This window comes from Protopterus annectens, chromosome 2.part1 (assembly GCF_019279795.1).
Source record: "Protopterus annectens isolate FY-2018-M chromosome 2.part1, PAN1.0, whole genome shotgun sequence".
Lineage (NCBI taxonomy): Eukaryota > Metazoa > Chordata > Ceratodontiformes > Protopteridae > Protopterus > Protopterus annectens.
In genome coordinates, this window is record NC_056729.1 from 1,712,072,713 (window position 1) to 1,712,094,775 (window position 22,063).

At 41.5% G+C, this 22,063-nt stretch overlaps 1 protein-coding gene across 1 annotated transcript in view; it reads right to left on the reverse strand.

Moving 5' to 3' along the window:
- ALPL (alkaline phosphatase, biomineralization associated) overlaps positions 1-22,063 on the reverse strand; it is a 693,762-nt gene that overhangs the window by 47,405 nt on the left and 624,294 nt on the right. The window contains exon 11 of the mRNA XM_044063160.1: positions 12,488-12,607. Within this exon, the coding sequence (XP_043919095.1) occupies positions 12,488-12,607 (120 nt within the window). The remainder of the gene's footprint in view (positions 1-12,487; positions 12,608-22,063) is intronic.

The following is a 22,063-nucleotide window of genomic DNA, read 5'->3' on the forward strand; positions in this document are numbered from 1 at the left end:
TATCTGTCAGCTTGGGGAGACATGATTGACAAGCCACAATGCGTTGCCATAGATGGTTTGCACTTGTCACCACTTGGCTTCCAGATACCGGCAAAAACTTTATCTACCCCCATTGTGCTTTTTTTATGCTGTACAAAGTTGTTAAACCCTCCAACATAACAAAAATCACTCATGACTACCTAAATGTATTGCTGCTCAATGCTTGGAGTTAAAATACAAAAATTCACTCCCTGGAAGCACTCCTTACCCTGGAGAATGCAGATATATGTGCAGTCATGGAAACATGGTTCGGAACCATGGAGAGCACCCCAGATATCAACGGTTACAATGGATTTCATACATTTCAATCCCTCTTAGCTCAGGATAAAACAAAGGGAGGAGTTATCTCAGTGTTCATAAAGGACAAGTACGCTGATAGACTGATCTAACAACATGACTCACTTGAGCTGCTCCATGCCCAACTAACCGTAACTGTGAACCCTTATCATATCTTTGCTAGCTACACATCACCTAAAATGAGTCTGGAAAACCACACCTAACTAAATCTACTGGAATCTCTTAAAATTCAGCCTAACACCATACTTATGGGTGACAAACTACCCCTCCATAAATTGGGAGACTTGTATGACCCATAAATCTCTTGCTCAGATGTTTTTGGACTTTGTCAATGCAAATACCCTGGAGCAACTAGTTATCTCCCTAGCTAGATATGCAAATATCCTAGCTCTAGTACTCATGAACATGGGGGGATGCTGCCCCCTCCCATGCATTAATTCCTCCCTGGTAACATCTGACCACAAAATGATCTCCTTCAATATTAAACTAACCTAGAACCCCCTTCAAATTCCAAACCTGTTAAGAACCCTAGAACCCCCATCAAACTCCAAACCTGTTAAGAACTTTGCTAAGGCCAATTACCTCTAATGACAGCTTATTAAGCTCTCTGAACACAGATGACAATGAGGCCTACCATGATCTGTGCACAAACACAGTGCACATCCACATTCATAGCTGCATAGAAAGGCAGTACCTGTCCAAATCAAACCTATGATTACTGGTAAAAATAAACCACCCTGGTGGACTCCTAGCATACATAAGCTATTCAACAAAAGTTGAAAAGTCCTCTCCAAAGCCAATAAGGAACATAAACAGTGCAAAAAAGGCACTCACCAGTTTAAACAAACAAATTAAAGAGCTGGTCAAATCTGCCAAAGAAAACTATGAGGCAAAGATAGCCTCCCAGGTGAAAGATAACCAAGGCTTTTTTTAATTATGTTCATAACCTCAGTGGAAATGCTTAGCAATGTGCTGAGTTAATCATGAATGACAACACTTATATCCATCCTGAAACTATGGAAATCTGCTGACTGACAAGTTCAGTTCAAACTTCTCCCCCCATCACCTCCTACCACATCCAAAATGATATGAGCAACCACCCCCCTACAAGTCATTACGAGGGAACAGGTCCTAACTGAGCTCATTAAAGCCAAAAACACAGCCATTATAGGTCCTGACAACATTCCAGGATGCTTCTTAAATACCTTAAAACAGAATCTATCAGGGCCACTAGAAATCATCTTTAACCACAGCCTCCAGATTGGCCTTGTCCCAGAGAAATGGAGGACTGCAACAGCCATTACTCTGCAAAAGGGGGAGCCCATCATCTGACCCAGGGAACTACAGACTCATAAGCTTGACTAGTCATATCTGCAAGGCTATGGAGAGAATCATCATAGCTCTGATCAATTATGACAGAAGAACTCTCCAACACCAGACCAGATCCAATTTGGCTTTATCAAAGGGAGGTCTTGCCTGCTGAATCTGGTGGACTTCTTTGAGAAAGTCATCAGGGCCATGGAGAAGAGTAAAATGGTTCACACTGCTTATCTAGAACTGGCTAATGTTTTTGACGTAATCTACCTCCTGGACATAATAGATAAACCTTTGGAGTTATGCATGAACCCCTATTTGTCAGCTGGATAGCCAACTGGCTCATTGACAGGACACATGTTGTCTGGATAGATGAATCCACTTCCAGTAATAAACCTGTTACTAGCAGTGTCCCACAGGGATCAGTGTTGGGACCTCCTATTTAGTGTATACTTCTCTGAAGTGAAGGCCAATGCTGGGAGCCTGTGACTCACCAAGTTCGTTGATGACTTTAAGCTGGGAGCAATCACTGAATCCCCAAATTATGCTGACATCCTATAAACCAGTCTAAAAATGACAAATGAATGGTGCCAAAATCATGGTCTGAGAAAGAAATGCATGATCATACCCTTCAGCAAATCAGATATTCCTACAAATTATAATATTGATAATGCACCCCTAAAAGTAGATCCAGTGGTGAGGGACCTAGGAACACAGGTAGATAGTAACCTAAACTTTTACCACCAGGTAGCAATAGTAGTGAGGACATCCTTCTGTGGGGCTCAACTTGTAAGCGAAGGCATGACATCACGATCAAAGGAAGTCCTACCACCATCGTACTTGGCCCTCATCAGGCCCATAACTGAGTACAATGCTCCCTTCTACATCTACCTAACCAGACACTTACACCAATTGGAGTGGCCCCAGAGGTTTCTCAATAAAAAAAAATACAAAGAGTAAGATAAGTCCTATGCAGACCAACTAAAGGCCCTATCCCTTTATTCCATCTTGTATTGTTTAGAGATGGAATGTATGCCAGACCTATAAGGTATTCTGTGATCCAGCCCTGATGAAAATGTTACATATTTGCAAAAAAAGGTGTGAAGATAGGAGGTACTGGCAGCCATGGCAGGAGAAATAGGGCAGTGAATCTGTAACATATGCCAGCACAGCTAGCTGTAATTTTCTAAATCATATGTCAATTGTACATCAAACTGATTTGCACAGATGCTGGTGCTGAAAATGTATCTGTGAGGTTTGCTTGTGTAAAAATTTATCAACGCTATGCCCTGCTGCAAGGATAAGAAATGTACATGCACTATTGTAACTGTTCAAATGCATACATTTTAACAGCATATACTGGAAGTGAAGAGGTTAATATTAATCCACCTGACTTTGCAAAATATTCTTGAAATTAAATTACTTTATGGGTTAAACCATAAAGATGTTATACCACAGCTTTGAATGGAACCAGAGACACAATGTCTGTGCTAGAGAATAGTTTATAGCTCCTATAGGAAGAAGGGAAGTGTTTTATGGTTTTATGACTTCCAGGAGATCTGAGAAAAGCTCTAGCTGTGTGTATTGTAATACACAGGTGTCCTACCTCATTTGCATCTCTTTCTCTTTTTGTTGATTAAAAAAAACTTATGTACTCCATGTTATGCACATTATTGGAATGTTTATGTAAACTTCATTCTCAGGCCTTTTGTAAATGTCTAATGTTCTCATGTAAAACACATTATTGCAAAGTTTGTATAAAATTTCATTGTCAGATGTTTTTTTCTTTTTTTGTAATTTTGTAATTACTGTTTGGAACTTTTCTCCTTGGGTCTCCACTGAAAACAGACTGCTGGCTTAGTTGGACATATCCAGTTAACAAATGACAAATAAATAAATAAAATCCTGTCAGCTTCTACTGTTGTCAAGTGTGAGAAACAGAGTCAGATGACCAGATGTGTTGTCATTGTATAATCAACTCTGAAATACTTAGATGTTAGTAGGAAATTGTTCTCAGCATTCTTTCTTGGACCTGACTAGAAAGACCCTCACCCACATTGTCTTGCCTTGCGATAGTAAGTAACTTAACTAGGGAACAGGAATTAGTTTAGATTAGTCTGGAAAAGATAGTGTAATTAGAAGTACTGTTTTTCTATAACAGTGTAAAACTTTGTGTTATTTGTAATATTCCCTATGACTGAAACTCTTGTCTTTACTGTAAGTATATATTTAGTATTTTCATGTTCTTTTACAATTTACTATTAAATATATTTAAACTTTTCATTGTGGCTGGTTCTTTTGAGAACATATTTAAGCTTCAGGAGTATTAGCACATATTTATATGGTGATAACTCTGACCACTCCTGAAAGCCTTGCTATTTGGTCAACATTACCAAATGATTAATACTGATTTCACTCAGTATAATTGGGTAGCCTTGTAAGAGCCTTAGGTAGCTGGCTTTGTAGTGCTTGGTGGCAGTGATTGCTTATAGTCTGGGCAGAAGGGGACATAGTTAGTAAACCTGTGCCAACCTTTCACAGGTGTGTGTGTGTGTGTGTGTGTGTGTGTGTGTGTGTGTGTGTGTGTGTGTGTGTGTGTGTGTGTGTGTGTGTGTGTGTGTGTGACATGAAGCACTGGTTTCACAGAGAGTGGTGGAGGACTTAGCTTGGGCACTCAGTTGAGGACTTAACTCTGAAGCTATGCCAGTGAGGAGTCTTATTGGGGATCTGGAGGGAGACAGAAATCCAGACCCTGGGTTGACTGTGTTCCCTGTGTGCTCTTAAGGGAAATTATGCTTGATGCAGAGAGGTCTGCATCTGGAGGTACTGGGTGTATCCATTTGTATTCCAAGTGAATGTCCCTCTCCAGTGTCAGTGGTGAGGATTCAAGGCTCCTTGATTACTGGCCCAGGGTGGGGGCATCACACAATGGTTATGTGAACTTTATTTGTGGCTAACAGAACTTGCTGGAGACAGAGACTTGTATCCCAAAGGCTATCTCATCTCTGGAATAAACTTCCAATATTCGTAAAACAAAGCCTGTTACTCACTCTCTTCAAAAAGAATTGGAATAAATGGATAACTGTAAATTCACTCTTGGGTTACTGCCCAAATCCCTTATGGACAGAGATGGTCTATAAAATGACTCAGGCCTCCAACACCCAAAGACTCACTACCCTGATACTACCCCCATCCCACATCTGGGGGAATTAAGATATAATACTGTCATAACCTGGGTATTATTGGCTAGGCTTGTAAAGGCTCTTGTGCTATTAGCCTAGTAATTACCTATGAACCTATAATTATGCTGTGGTTTGTTTTACAGATATGCGGGAGGTCCATCTGGCTAGGGTCTGACAATGCCTTGTATGCCAGGCATAGATCTCTCCTCAACAGCCTGTATGAGACAGAAAATAAGGACAGGTCCTTGAGGCAGTCTGCATAGGAAATGTTACTTACACCCTGTATTCTTTTAGTGAGGAACCTCTGTGGATGTTGCAATTGCTGAATATGCTTGGTTAGGTACATACCAAATGGGGCATTGTACTCTGTGATGGGGCTGATGAATGTCATATACAATGGAACAATGACCTCCCAGGACTTAGATGCCATACGTTTGTTTATAAGTTGCATAACATAGAATGAGTTCCTCATCACTGTAGACATGTGATGCTCAAAGGTCAGTGAACCTTGTTGGCTAGGCTTACGTAGGCCCTTGGGCCGATAGCCTAGTACCTACCTATGAACCTATTACTATCTGTGTGTGTCACCAAATCCCTGACTACTGGGTCAAATTTAGGGGTGTGTTAACAGGATAATTATCAGGGGGTAAATGACTTCCTGAAGGATACTATTATGCATTTCTTGGTATTTAGTTTTAGTCCATGGCTCTTGCACCAGTTATTTGTCTGTGTCAGTCCTTCCTGGAGAACATTTTTGTTGGTGGGGGACTCAATGAGCACTCCTATTTGCAATTATTTGCAGATTTAGTCAGCCAGTGGCCAGTGACATTTTCCTTGACTTCATAAGTTCATAGGAGAAGTAAATGCCAAAAAGAAGTGTTCCCAGGTCTAATACCCAAGGGACTCAAGTTTTGAATGACCTCTTCAAAGAGGTGGACTCCCAATTCTAACTTCCTGGGTCCTGTCTGTGAGCCAGATGGCTATCCACTCAGGGACCTGCGGGCTTATACCCAATCTCTTCAGTTTGTCAACAATGCCTGGAGTGGGGTATTGTGTCAAATGCCCTGACCAGGTCAAGGTACATAGTGTGAACCATTTTGCCCTCATCTATTGCTTTGGTGACCTTCTCAAAGAAGTCCATCATGTTGAGTAGGTGTGATCTGTCCTTGACAAAATCAAATTAGTTTGGGCCTAGTGTCTGGAGGTTTCCTTCATAGTTATTGATCATTTCCATGATAATTCTTTCTATGGCTTTGTATATGAGAGCAGTAAGACTTATGGGTCTGTAGTTTCCATGATCAGAAGATGGCCTGCTTTTGTGCAGAGGGATGACTGTTGCTGTTCTCTATTCATGAGGCATGAAGCCTGTTTGGAGGCTACAGTTAAGTAGCAATTCCAGAGGGCCTGATAGGTCATACATCATGCTATTTAGAAGGCATCCTGGGATATTGTTTGGACCCATTGGTGCAGTGTTATTGGACTAAGAGCATTAAGGACCTGTTCCCTAATGATAGTAGGGGGAGTTATATTTAATGGTATCTCATGAAGGAAGGTTGAGAGGGAAAGAAGGGTAAAGTTGGAGCCAAATTTGTTGGCCAGTTGGTTTGCTATGTCATTTTTTTTAATTTCTCCATGTCTTTTGGGTTTCTAATAACATGAAGGGAGTGGATCCCATTCCCATGTCAAAGTACCATTAAAGTTTAAAATTAGTTTTGTTTCAGTCTTTGATGTAAGCCAGAAGTGCTCATCACAGCACCCTCAATGTGCCCAGTAATGACTCCTCCTGCAATTCATACAGAGTTATAGCTGTATCAGTAACATTTCTAAGTATGATTGTAAATTCTTTTTTATAAGACCCATTGCTCCTACTACTATTGGAACTGTCTGAGTATCCTTCTTCCACAGTGCCTCACTTCTGCCTGCAAATCCTGATATTTTATAACTTTGTCTCTCTCTGTACATAAGACACTGTAGTCATTGGGTGTAGCATTTTCAGTGATCAATGCTACTTTTGTCTTCTTTTCATGGACTACTGTATCTTGCTCAATATAAGTAGCTCCATTAACAATGAGCTCCACACACAACTGTGTATTCCTTTTGAAGCTGCGGACATATAGCAGATAAATAATGCCTTGTGGATGTCCTTGGACTAGGAGTTAAAATTTAACTTAAATTTGGCTTTAGTAGACTATTTGTCCTCTAAGTTTGTTTAGTTTGAAAAGGATGCTTTTATCCAGTTGGGTGCTACATGTCCAGGCCTTTGAGAAAGGCTCCTGAAGAGGCCAATGTTCCAGTAGAATGTGCCTTAATGGAGTGGGATAAGTCTTTTCCATGAAACAAATAACAGAAGGCAATAGTTTTGCATATCCAGAAGGATATTGTCTGTTTGGATACAGCTTTTCCCAGGGCCCTGGGTTAAAAGGAAACAAACAGCTGACTGGACTTTCTAATGTCTTTGGTCTTGTCCAGATAAAATCTTAGTTGCATGTGGACATCAAGGGAGTAGAGCACTCTCTCACTGTCATTTTGAGAAGGAAAAAAGGTGAGTAAACAGATAGACTGATTGAGGGACAACTCATTGACCACCTTGGGCATAAGAAATCCAAAAACCAAAATAGGACCTAAAGCACTAAAAGTTCGATTTCAACAACCATAACTAATGTAGAAAATAAAAAAAAGATCAAACTACTGAGCTATAAAATACCAGTTTTTTTAAGACACTCAACATAAGCACTTTTGTTAAGTGCCTTAATAAAAAACTGGCATTTTATAGTGTGGTGGTTTGATTTTTGTTTTTATTTTCTATGTTGGGCATAAAGGAGAGGTTGGTATGAAGAGTTACCCTGTCTTTGGGGAAGATAGTGTAGGGTGGAGAGGCCATGAGAGATTGCAGTTCAGAGACTTTCCTAACTACTAATAAGACAGTTTTCCAGGTACACATCTTTAAAGAGACAGAAGCTGCTGGTTCAAAGGGGGCTGTGGTAGGTTTCTCCAACACGTAGTTCAAGTCCCATGGAGGGGAACTTGGTTTTCTAGGTGGTCTGATGTGGAGGACCCCCTTAAGAAAATGTTTCACCTCCAACCTGGACAGAAGGGGTGGGTCAGTAGGTAGATAGGCAGGGTGGAGTGGCAGATAAATGGACTTTCACTGAAGAGTATGAAAGTTCTGATTTTAGGAGCTCACACACTAGGACTAGAGGGACATCTGCTTAGAATGGGTCTAGTTGCCTTTGAAGACACCAAGTGGAGAACCTTTTCCATTTTGAAATGTAGGATCTCTGGGTTATGGGTTTCCTGGCCTCCTGCAGGATAGATACCTCTATTCAGAGGACGTGCTGAAAGGGATCAGAAGTTTAATCACCCACAGAGTTAGACTGAGGGTATTCAGATGAGAATGAATGAGGGACCCCTTTTGTTGTGTGAGCAGGTCTACCTTGTGGGGCAACTTATGGTGATTGTCAATGGCAAGAAATAGAAGGGGAACCAATGCTGCCTTAGCCAATAGGGGGTCACCAGCAAGATTTTTGATTTGTCCTTCTGTATTTTCAGAAGGACCTTCTGAATGAGCTGAAAGGGGGGAAGGCATAAAGGAATAATCCCTTTCAAGAGATTGAAAAGGCATAAACTTTCCATGCTAGTGGAGAGTGGATTCTGGAGCAGAATAGCTGAAGTTGTCTGTTCTGAGGGGAGGCAAACTTATTTGTGGGGTTGCCCCATCTGTGGACAATGTCTAAGAAGACATCTGTGTAACATCCACTTGTGATGCTGAGAGAATGATCTGCTGAAGGTATCTGCCTGGTGGTTGTCCTGAGATGGAATGTAGACCACCTGCAGTGTGATATTGTACTGGGTGGCCAAATGCCATGCCTGTATTGCTAGCCTGCACAGTATGTAGGATCTAGTTCCTCCCAACTTATTTATGCACCACATCACAGTGGCATCTGCGAAGAATTGTAGGGTACATTCCTGTATTAGAGGGAGCAAAGTCTTTAGGCCTAGGAGAGCAGTCATTTCCCTCACATTGCTATGCTTTCTCTAGAGGGAAGGGTCCCTTTGAGCCTGTACCTTGAGACCATTCATGGTGGCTCCCCACCATAGATCCGAGGCATCTGTATGCATGAATTGCACTGGTTTGGGGGAATCCAGAGGAAGGCCTGGATTTTGATTTGTTGGATCCACCACCTCAACTATTTCTTCAGGCAGGGTAGGAAGTGCACCTGAAAGTCCAAGGGGTGATTGTGTTGTGACCAGACATTTTTCAAGTACCACTGGAACTTCCTCATGTGCAACTTGGTGAGGGGCAACACAGGAAGGGTAGCTGCCATCAGACATAGAAGATGGAGGAATTGCCTGGCAGAGATATGTTTGACAAGAAGCAACTGCTGGAAGAAAATGTTTAGGGAGCTGATTTTGTCTTGGGGAAGGAAAGCCTTCATCAGGTCTGTCCTTATTCTGCAGCCCAGGAACATTTGGTCTTGTGATGGGGTGAGGGAGGATTTTGTCAGATTGAGAGTGAAACCCAGACTCTGAAGGAGGGACATAGTCAATGTCAGGTGAGTCCTGAGAAGACTTGCGTCCTCCGCTATAATGAGGTCGTCCAGATAAGGATAAATTTGTATGCCTTTTGTTCTGCAGTAGGCTACTGCTGGGGCTAGACACTTTGTGAAGACCCTTGGTGCTGTAGTCAAACCAAAGGGCAAGGCAGTAAAATGAAAGTGTGAGGATGGCACAGCAAAGTATAAGTACCTCCTGTAGTTTAGGTGGATGGGGATATGGAGATATGTCTCCTTGGTCCAAGGTGGCCATGAAAGCACTGGGAGACAATAGTGGAAGAAGGGTTTGAAGGGATAGCATGCAGAAGGAGGGTACCTGCAGGAAGGGGTTTAGCTGGGACAGGTCCAGGATAGGCCTCCAAAGGCTGTCCTTCTTTGGGACCAGGAAGAGCCTGGAGTAAAACCCTTGACCCTCCTGAGCTGTGGGAATTCTTTCTATGCTTCCTTGTGAAAGCAGATCTTGGATCATCTGGGGTATGATGTGGAACTCTTTTTTGGAGGGAGGGTATGCCTTGTGGTATGGGGTTTTCCTACCAGGTCATAAAGTACACTTTTTCCACTGTCAATAATACCCAGCAGTGTGAAGTGATATGTTGCCAAAGGGGTAGACAGTGAGTGAGGTGGGTGGAGAGGGGTAGGTAGTTTAGATAGTCACGTATTGTTCTGTCTATCTGGAGAGGGCTGCCTGGAGGTGGGTTGGGAAGAGGCTGTCCTGGGGGAATGTAGCTTTTGAAGATCCTTTCCTGTGTTTAGAGGAAGAGGAGGGAGGAGAGAAGAGCGGGTGCTCTCCTGACAAAAGTGGGTTTAGCAGAGTAGTTCCTGTAAAACTTTGGAAGTGGAGAGACCATTAAATGTTTGAGGTCCTGAAGTTCCTTGCTTTTCTCCTGTAGGATTTTGAATAGCTCTGCAGACTGCTTGCCAAATAAGAATTTTGTGTCCAGGGGGGCATCTAAGATCTTGTTTTTGAAATCCTCAGGGAGGGGCTGTAGTCTGCACCAGGAATACCTTCACAGTACAGAGTCTGAGGCAGTTGATCTGGCTAAAGCCTCAGCAGCATCATAGCTGCACTTTATAGAATGTCTGGCAACTTGTGCTGCTAAGAAGAGCTTAGAGGTAACCTGGGGTTTGATGGGGGAATCAGGCAAGGAAGAGAGAAATGAGGTGGCCTGGGAGACCAAGTCCAAGGTATAGTTGACCACATGTGTCTGAAAGTTAATGGCCCTAAAGGCCAGGGTGGAAGTATAAAACATCTTCCCCAGTCTGTCCATGGCTTTGCTGTCCTTGTCCGATGGCAGAAGGGAGGAAGAAGGAATTTGCCTGGAATGCTTATCTGGAGAGGGAATTTGCCTGGATTACATATCTGGAGCCACTGCAATGACACCAGGGTCTGCCGTAGGTGGCTTAATAAGGTACTTGTGGTCTTCAGGGACTTTGTAAAACCTTTCTGGCCTTTTAGGGGCTGGAGGCCTTGGACTGAGTTAATAATGAGTTACAGGCAGGGCCGGGGTAAGACAGGCTGTGGGTCTGAGGGCCATGAATGCCTAAACCAGGGACTGGGAAAACATTTGCTAGTCTGGCTGGTCTTCAGTAGTGGATGATAAGTATAAGTGTTTTTTTTTGCCTCTTCAGAGGAGTAGTCTTTAAGACTGTTTGAGGAGGAGTAGGCCTAGAACCAGGCATCTGGCCCATAGGAGAGGTATCCTGGTCTGGAATTGAAAGTGGCCATGCGGTCATGCCGGGTTCCCCCTTGACAACAGCAGCAGCTGACATCGCAGTTTCCTCCAGGGATGTGCTAACTAGAGATTCTAGGGCTGGTTCCAACACAGTAACTGCCAACATCACCAGTTCATCTGGACGTCCCTCAGCCCCTAGACTGGTAGCTGGTGGGACATCCAACATCGGAGGGGCACAAGCAGTAGGCCTTGAAACTTTGGCCTTCTTTTTAGTACACTCCACCTCAACAGCCAGTTTGGTTTCCATACCTAGGGCTAAGCATTTCAGGGCTGCCAGATGACTATGTAGGATTTTAGGGATGAACAACTAACAAATACTACAGGTCGTATGGTTGTGGGATTGGCCTAAACAAAAGAGACAAAGCTCATGGGAATCCTTGTGCAGAATCTGGTAGCTGCACTTAAATTTTTCCTTCCAAGATGACATTGGCTAAAGAAAGGATCAACAGTAAGCCTAAGTAAAATAAAGAAAATTCCCCAATGGGATACTTATCTGAAGATGTCTTCTAAAGTGCGGAGCGAGCAAGCTGACGTTCGACTGTCGCTGGGAACCTCTGAGGTCTGAGTGTGCAGACGTCACATTAATGGATCATGGTTTATGGCCCTGCATGTGATGTCCCAGGACCCTGACAGCAACCAGGATTAAGCTTTGGCATAGGAGTTGGACGTTCGGGTCGCCAGAGGCAGAGGATCCTACATGTAAAAACACTGCAACATGAGAATAGGACATCTCTGCTTTCCTGATGACTATACTCCAGTAGAAAGGAATGAGTTAATAAGTTCCTTATGAATACTTATGCCTTGTATGGCTGTCATCCCAAAAAGAAAGAGAAGTGAGAAAAGAGAATAAAACATTCACCAAACCAGTCTTAACCCACTTTTTCACAATACTGACACTGGACAGGAATAATGTGAGTGCACGGTCTGATTGAAGCGAACACTACCACAAAACTGTAAGGCAGAATAAGATAGAATATTCACAGGTCTTAGCAATTACTGGGGAAGCCAGTGAGCTGGGATGCTCTACCATAGGTATTCTGTGCATCAGAACCATTTCGCTGATGACATGATCAAGATGAAATAAATGCAATGGCTACAATATCGGATGGTATGACAGCTGTCAAGCCAGCATGTTTATTTCCAGCTGTTCTATCTAATAAATTGCCTTGGATAAGGTGGAAAAAAAACACTATTACTTTACCAGGTGTGACTGAGGAGTTGCCATTGCTCCACTAATAAATACAGCAAGTCCTAGAGACAAAGCAAAGCATCTTAACCTTGAAAAGGGTAAGTGATATATCAGGACCATAGGACTGTAAAATGTTCATAAGGACATTAGAAATACTATAGCTATATTATATAAACTTACCTATATCCACAGTAGACACATTTTCTCTTGATCCATTAACCATCTTGAAGCCAGGGCCATTTCCGTACAGAATGGAGGTAAATGGTTTTTTATCTATGTCGCTGAGCATAGGTGCTAAACCTAAAACAAAATGAGATTAAAGTTTATTCAGTGGATTAAAGTTATTTCAGAGAACTTGTTCTGCATTCTACTTTAGGTGTTTATCTTCCTCATTCTCCTTTGTATTACCTGCCTCTCTAGGTACGCTTACCACCACCTTCCTTCTTTGTCCATCTCACCAGGTATCTCTACTACTGTCATCATTGTCTGGTCACTCCATTCTTACAATCACACCCTATCACTTTGTTCAGCTTCCTGTTCCAGCATACCATAAACAGTGTTCCCCCAGCTATCCACAGTGGTGAGTCATCAATACCAGGCCAATGCCTGTGGTAAGTCATCAGTACCAGGCCAATGCCTGTGGTGAGTCATCAATACCAGGCCAATGCCTGTGGTGAGTCATCAATACCAGGTCAATGTCTGTGGTGAGTCATCAATACCAGGCCAATGCCTGTCGTGAGTCATCAATACCAGGCCAATGCCTGTGGTGTGTCATCAATACCTGGCTAATGCCTGTGGTGTGTCATCAATACCTGGCCAATGCCTGTGGTGAGTCATTAATACCAGGCCAATATATCACCATGACTGTGTTCAACAGAAAAGGTGGTCTAAAACATGTTAAGTCAAAGCAACACACAAGGATCTACACTAAGCCCTGTACTTACAACATATTTATCAATGGACTTTACACTGCTATGAAAAATGCAATCTTAAGCAGATGACTCCACCTTAATCTTTTCTAAAAAAACTGTCTATAAATTCTAAGACCTTACAAAAGAATCCTTCTTATACATTGAAACCTAGGTAAATAACCACTTCTAAATCCCCTACCCCCCCAAAAAAAAAATTAATATTCTTCACCCCAAAATACTATAGTCTCTGTGAACACCACCATGATGGAACAAGTAAAGCACACAAAATTACTGGTTCTTGTTATAGATGACCAGTGAAAATTCAGCCATTATGCATCATACATGCTTAAACTAATCAAAAAGTAGGTACATTATACATCATGGGGTCCAAATGGACAGATGATAAAATCAGCAAGAAAAGGAGAGTAGTATTGTGGGAACTGAACTCATTCTCAAATCTTGGCGAATACCTTCATGCGGAGGACCTTGTTTTCATAAAATCTCACCAGGATGACATTGATTTATCTCATTACAGCCGAGTAACGTCTCCAGGCGTTTCTGCAGTTACAGCCTACTGCGCCTCTAGGCGTCAAATATTGCCTGTTCATATTTGCATTAATAATTCTAAAACCATGCTACATACAAGGTGTCAGAATATTTTATCTTGAAGCATACATGATGGCAAACACAATTGTGTTGATATATGACCTCTGTCAATTAGTATTTGTTAGAATTGTAAGGTGATAACTTCATTTTTAAAGGCTGAAGCCACACCCACTTGGAGTTAAAGGGACACACTTAAAAGAGCTCTACTGGAGGGAATGAGACTATACTTAACATCACATGTATCATGGACAGAGGTAGGTTAAAAAATAAAGTCAGCTAGGTGCACAAGTCCAAAGATAAATATGTGCCCAATCCGGTATGCGCAGTGCTGCCATGAATGGAAAAAAATGACAGTATTAAATCCTCAAGTCACGGAAACATTCCTACAATGGGGTTAGGCCAGGCTCAGGAGGAGGAGGATGGCCCCCTGCTGTAGCAAGAAGTAGTAGTCCACAAACTACAAAAAACTGACAGGCCAAAAAAAAGAGCCAAAAAGATGATATAGTAGACAATCGATAAGGAAGAAAGTATGTATTGTTACTATTGTGCAAGAAGCCCAGAATTGCTACAATGAAGATATGCAAAAAGATTAATGGACAAATTAGAGGAAACAAAAATACTTGCACAAGAAAAAATATCAAAAGCTTCAAATGAAAATTTGTTTTCATTAACACAGGAGATGCATGAATATTATATTTATTATATATTTTGGGCCACTTGGAAAAATAAGTGTCAGAGACAGTATGAAGATATAATGAACAAATCCTAGAGATTTTTGAAAGGTATGAAAAAGAAACATGAACATGGGAAAGGGAAAGTGATCTGGTATGGTGCAATATTTATGCAAAAGAGAAAGCCAGACTAATCAAAATAAATAAATAAATAAATAAATAAATAAATAAACAGCTGCACAGGTATTTGAAGAGAAATACAGGTAATGGTACCCAGATATGGAAAATTTAAAAGAAACAAAAAAATAAGGGATATTTAAAAGGCAAGATTAGTAAAGTAGAAGTTAAACAAGAAGAAACCGAAGGTATGGACCACCTGACAAGTGAAGGATTTGGTATGGAAAGTCCAGCACAGGTTATGTCACAGCATGATGGAACACAGTCCCACAAGTAAGGAGAAACTGCAGGAGCAGGAGACATCTGAAGAAAAAATGTGGTCATGGGAAAGAAAAACAGATTTAATATGGTACAAAATGCATGCACTGGAAAAAGCAAAACTAAACACAAAAGGACAACACCAAAGATATTAGAAAAGAAATACAGGCAAAGGCACACAGATATGGAAAATTTTCACAAAACAAAACAAAAAAAAAAAAAAGAAAACAAATGGGGTAAGAAGAAAAGAGGGTTAGCAAAGGAAAAGTTAAAGAAACAGAGAGTGAAGTTATGGACCACCTGTGAAGTGAAGGATTTAGTGTAGAAAATCCAACTCTCGCAATGCTACAACAAAGAGTCCCCAAATTATGGAGAAACAGAATGCAAAGCATCTGATCACTTGCCACATGAAGATACTCTGGAGCCTTTAGAAAAAACAGCAACAATTTTCAGTTGGAGTTGCACAGCAAGGGAAGGAATAGGAAACAGTGGCAAATCTGACCTAGGTGATATGGAGTGATAGGCCAGTCAGTTCTCATATGAAAGGGCAATGGATGGGGAAGGATGTCATAGGAAGATGCGCTGGAACTTACTGTACAATGCCAGCAGGAAATACAGAACAAAAAATATGCCCTCGGTTTAGAAGAAAATGATCTAAGTGAAGAGCCACCTGATTTAATACAGACAGATAAACATATTAAGATGGATGAAAGAAAGAGATTGTAAAAAATCAATAAGACAAAAAATGTCACAAGCCTAATAAAAAGAGGAACACAGTAATATGTTAGAAGCCTGATAAAGCAGATTAACACAGTAATAAAGACTATTAATAGAAATTTGCATGATATAACAGAAGTACATAGACAATTACTATGCAGCTAAATTAATAGCAGATAAAGTCTTACCACAAGAACACAGGGCAGTAAGGGAAAGGAGGGGAAGAAATCAAATGCCTTCATGAAAGCACGGAAGAGGGAAAACTACAAACCAATAAAGACAAGAAGAGTCACTTCTGAGCGTATACAAGAGGGAACAGATCATTAAAATACTTAGAAGAGATAAAAGCAGCATCCAGTATGAGAACAGGCAGGTACACTTAGAAGATATGCAGACGAATAGGAAAAGCACAAATAAGCAATTCAATGAGGACCTCAAAAAGTTTTATACAGAATTTGGAAACAAAGCAAAAAGAATAGAAACCACCAAAAAAGAAATAGATACATTTTGGAGAAATATCTATGAAGACCCTGTGAAACATAATATGCTGAATGGATAATAACGTAGCAAGACTGTTGCACTAGGGATAATGGAATAATTACAACCTAGTATCAACCTATGAACCTATGAACCTATAATACTGAAGAAGCTGACAAGCATTGGAAATATAAGCCACAAAGCATTACAGAGAATTATGGAAGTTTATTTCACATGAGATCACCCATTACCAACAGTTCAGAAAATAGATGCAGGAAAACCAGAGAGAGTATTCCATGCAAAGACAGAGGTGGCACTGATCATTGAAATTGCTACACCCATTGATTAGTGTCTTGCATACAGAGAGACTCAGATATAAAATACCAGGATTTGCATGCAGAAATGAGGGCAGCGTGGAAGAAGGATAACCAGACAGTTCCAATATTATTAGAATCAATGGGTTTCATAAAAAAAAAAAAATTGCAGTCTTATTTAGAAATGATACCGATACATGCAATTCCATATTAATTAAAGAAGCAGTCATTTCTGGGTACATCGCAGGTGCTGTGAAGAGCACTTTTGGCTAACATCAGAAATTGAAACAATAGGTTCATAGGTTCATACTAGGCTATCTGCCCTAGGGCATTTATAAGCCTAGCCAGAGTGTGTTTGGCTTTCGCCACCCATTTTAAATGAATTTTGCTATGCCCTTTTTCGAGGTTAGTATACTGTGCCTCTGTCTAACAGTGACACAGAAGTGATACCCGGGGTAAACCTACGGTCTCCCATCCACTCATCAAGACTCCTCTTGAAGAGAGTCAATGAGGGACTCTGCCTAACCTGGACTGGGATTTTATTCCAGAGTGAAGGGAGCCTCTGGGTTATGAATCTGTCCCTCCAGCATGTCCTATTTATTTCAGTGCTGAGGTTCAAGTCTCTTGAGCAAGTAGCTCGATGGGATTTGGATTTTCTGAGGTGCAGCATGTCCATTAATTCCGGGTTGGACATAGCTTTATACGTCAGGCACAGATCACCTCTGAGCAGGTGGTATGCCACTGAGTAGAGCTGGAGTTTCTTTAACCGGGCAGCATATGGCATCTGTTTGAGCCCTTTGATCCTCTTGGTGAGGTACTTTTGGGGTCTTTCCAGTTGCTGCAGGTGTCTGGTAAGGTACATCCCAAAAGGGGCATTGTACTTAATTATAGGCCTGATGAGGGATGAGTAAAGAGGCACGATGACCTCCCCTGATCTAGATGTGAATCCCTTCATGATTAGGTGGGCTATATAAAATGTTTTCTAACCACTTTGGCCACGTGGTTGTCAAATGAGAGATTGCTATCAACTTGGGTCCCCAGGTCCCTAATTACTTCTTCTGTACTTAATGGATTACCACCTATGTGGTAATTTGTGGGCACTTTGTTTTTGCCAAAGGGGATGACTATACACTTTTTGGCATTTAGCTTGAAGCCATGACTCTGGCACCAGTTGTCTGTTTCTATGAGGCCCTTTTGGAGGATGCTTGTGTCGGCTGGAGAGTCGATTATGGCGCCCAGTTTGCAGTCATCTGCAAACTTGGTCAGCCACAGTCCTTCCGTGTTGGTCTGTACCTCCGAGAAATATATACCGAACAAGAGAGGGCCCAGGACTGAGCCTTGTGGGACGCCACTTGTAACTGGTTTGGAGTCTGACATGGCTCCAGCAATTCTAACCATGTGGGTTCTGTCCTTGAGCCAGTTTGCAACCCATCTAGTGACATAGGGGTTTATATTTAAGCTGGTGAGCTTATCTATAATGCCCGAGTGGGGTATTGTATCAAAGGCTTTTGTGAGGTCCAGGTAGGCTGTGTGGACCACCTTCCCCTCGTCAATGGCCTTGGTGACTGTTTCAAAGAAATCAACCAGGTTTAAGAGGCAGGATCTGCCGTTAACAAAGCTGAACTGGGTAGGATCCAGTGTCTGTACGTCCCCAATATCTTTATTTATGAGGTCCATGATGATCCTTTCCATAGCTTTGCAGACCAAGCTAGTCAGGCTTATGGGGCGATAGTTTCCAGGATCCGTTGAGGCACCACCTTTGTGGAGAGGGACCACTGTTGCTGTATGCCACTCTTTGGGTACATATCCTGTAGTAAGGCTGAGATTGAACAGTAGTTTTATGTTTGGGTTTAGCTCTTCTTGGAGTTCATGTAGGACGCAGCCCGGGACATCATCTGGTCCCATTGATGCTGTGTTTTTTGCTTTGGAGGGCAGCTCTTACCTGACCATCTGAGATGTCAGGGGGGCAGCACTCTGCTGGGATAGATATTTGCCCATTTAGTGGGGGGGGGGAGAAGTTTGCACTGAACCTGTCAGCTAGGATGTTGGCAATGTCTGTGGGTTCGGTGTATTTTTTGTCATATTGGACTAATTCTGAGAATATCTGGGAATTCCCACCCAGGTTCCTAACATAACTAAAGAAAGCCTTGTGATTATCCTTAGTGTCCTGTGCAATTTTTCTATTGAAGCTGGCCTTAGACGATTTTATGAGTGCCCATAGTTTTTTGCTAATACTGATCAGAGATGCCTTCCCTTTTTGGGATTTTGCTCTATCATGTAGTAGCTTCCTCCATCTATTGTATAGTTTGTTTATGGCTGGGGTCCAGCAGACAGGATGAATGCCTTTGGAGGATTGGGTCTTGGTTTTATTTGGGATTGCATGATCCATGCATTCCTGAAGGTGTTCATAGAATGTGTTTATAAAGGATTCTGTGGTCTGGGCCGTATTTTCCACAGGCCTGGGGGCTTTGAAGGATTCCACCTCGGTTTTGAGGAGTGTGAAATTTGCTTTAGAGAAGTTTTTCACTGTGGTTTTCAGGGCAGGGGGTGGAGTCGGGATGTGAATATCCAGTGAGATTAGTTTATGGTCTGATCTTATCAGTGAGGGATACACTTCTGGTCTGGAGCATAGAATCCCCATGTTGGTGATGATCAGGTCCAGTATGTTTTCCCCTCTTGTGGGAGTGGTAACAAGTTGTTCCATAGCATTTGAGTTTATAAATTCTAGGAACCTTTGGGCTAGAGTGTTGGACCTAGAGTAATGCTCCCAGTCTATGTTTGGGTAGTTGAAGTCGCCCAATATAATGGTGTTTGGAGAGACCTTCATATTTTCCAGTGTCCTCAGGAAGGCCGAATGGGGTTCCTGGGTTTGGGAGGGTGGTCTGTAGCAGGCTATAAACTGGAAGGCAGTTTTACCCACTGTTAGTTGCACATGGATAGTCTCTGATGCTTCGTGCTGTGCCACCAACCTGGAGGTGTAGGTATCTTTGATGAATATTGATACTCCCCCTCCTTTTGTGGTTCGGTCCAAGTTTTGGGGCTCAAAAGCAAGGTATGAGGTATAACCTGGTAGTGCTGGGGTGCTCTTGGGAGCCTTGAACCAGGTTTTTGTTACTGCACAGATATCGATGTTCTCCATGCTAAGGAGAGTTTCGAGTGAATGCATCCTGAGGTTTAGGCTTCTGGCATTGAGTAGCATTACTCTTAGTTTCTTATCCCTTGAGATACCTATGGAGGTGGGTTTGTCTTTTGAGCCTTGCCTAAAAAAGACACTATGGGGGTAGCAAGAGCCTTTGCTAATATCTGAAAGCCCAGGGGTGACAGGTGCAAGCCGTCCCTAGCGAAGCATCGTGGCTTGTCGAGCATGTCATCCCAGGCTGACAGGCACTGGATCCCCTTTGAATGACACCAATACTTAAGCCAATTGTTGAAATTGATCATCTTATCTTCATATTGTGGCATCATTCTTGGTGAGGGTAAGATGCTACTCAAGGTCAGGGTCATACCGGCCTGGGCTACATGATCAGAGATCTCCTCTATGTCTCTTTTCATGTAGTTCAGGGAGGTACGTCTCAGGTCATTCACACCAGCATAGACAATGACTGAGTCATATTTGTACTTGCCTTGGAGTGACCTGAGTGCTTGTGTTATGTGGCGGATCCTAGCGCCTGACAGGCAGCTCACCGTGACCTTCTCCTTGTTCAGCCTGGTGAGCAGGACGTCAGTGTGCCTGACTATAGAGTCACCTATTACAAGTGTATCAGGTGTGTTGTTTAGCCTTAAGGGCTGTGACTGTTTGGCACACTGGCTATGTGAGCTATGTGTTGCACGTGTTTTGTTTTGGGGTAGCGGTTGCTTGGGTGTTTGCTTTGGAGGTCTCTGCTGCTTAGGCAGATTTTTATTTAGAGCCTCCAAGTATGTTTTTGTGTGTTTATGTGTTTGGTTTGCTGTCGTGGTAGGTCTATGTGAAACTGGAATTGTAGTGAGTGTGGTTTCCTTCTCCTCCTGACTGGTTTCGCCAGTACTGAGTTGAGGGAGCTTACCCTCCAGTATGGCTGTATGGTTGCATCTCTCACATGTGTTGGAATTTGTTGGGAGGAGGAGAGGGTTGTCTGTGTACATGAGGCAGTTGTAACATTGCCTCAAGATTCCCAGATTCACCAGCTGGACCGGAGAGGAGATTGACAACTGACCTTTGGACATGCTAGAATAGTATTGGGAATTCCTTTATAATTGAAAAAAAGGGCCAATGGGGAATGAGGTACTCAAGGGGAGTTTGTGAGGGTGTAGTGCTTTTAATATTTTAGTGCTGACTTATATAATTGCTGTAGTGAGCAAGTGCCAGGTAACTTAAATACAATGTGTTACGGGTAACTTAAATGCAAAAATGACAAACAGTAATACTAATTTCATGAACTCTAATCATACTTTGAGTTAGGAATGTGGTCAATTCCTGCCATGGCACTAGATACCCAAAAGACTTGGAGAAATTGAAGATAGAGTTAAAAACCTATCACACTTATATAGCCAAAAGACATATATATATATATATATATATATATATATATATATATATATATATACACACACATATATAGATATACATACATGTATATATGTATATATATATATATATATATATATATATATATATATATATATATATATATATATATATACACATATATAGATATACATACACACACACATATATATATGTATATATATCTATATATATATACACACACACACACACACACACACACACACATATACACACACACATATACACATATGTATATATATATATATTTTTTTTGCGTGTATATATATATATACATATATATATATATATATATATATATATATATATATATATATATATATATATATACAAACACATATACATACATATAACCCGTCAGGGCCGGCAACTCGGCACATTAAAATCTACTGCCAATCATTAGCGGACTGGAGTTCCGCTTTAGCGACCTCTAACCGGGAAAAGCTGAAAGAGACAACAACATATATATATATATATATATATATATATATATATATATATATATATATATATATATAGATACATATATATATATATATATATATATATATATATATATATATATATACACACACACACACACACATATATATATATGTATATTTGGGACTGAACTGTCTGCAAACAGCTACAGTTAACTTTGAACCTAACACCACTCTTAAGTATTCAACTGCGGTACCACCTTTAACATTCCTATAAGAAAAGCACAGTCCGGGTCTGAACTGTCTGCAAACAGCTACAGTTAACTTTGAACCTAACACCACTCTTAAGTATTCAACTCCGGTACCACCTTTAACATTCTTATAAGAAAAGCGCAGTCCAGGACTGAACTGTCTGCAAACAGCTACAGTTAACTTTGAACCTAACACCACTCTTAAGTATTCAACTGTGGTACCACCTTTATCATTCTTATAGGAAAAGCACAGTCCGGGTCTGAACTGTCTGCAAACAGCTACAGTTAACTTTGAACCTAGCACCACTCTTAAGTATTCAACTCTGGTACCACCTTTAACATTCCTATAAGAAAAGCGCATTCTGGGTCTGAACTGTCTGCAAACAGC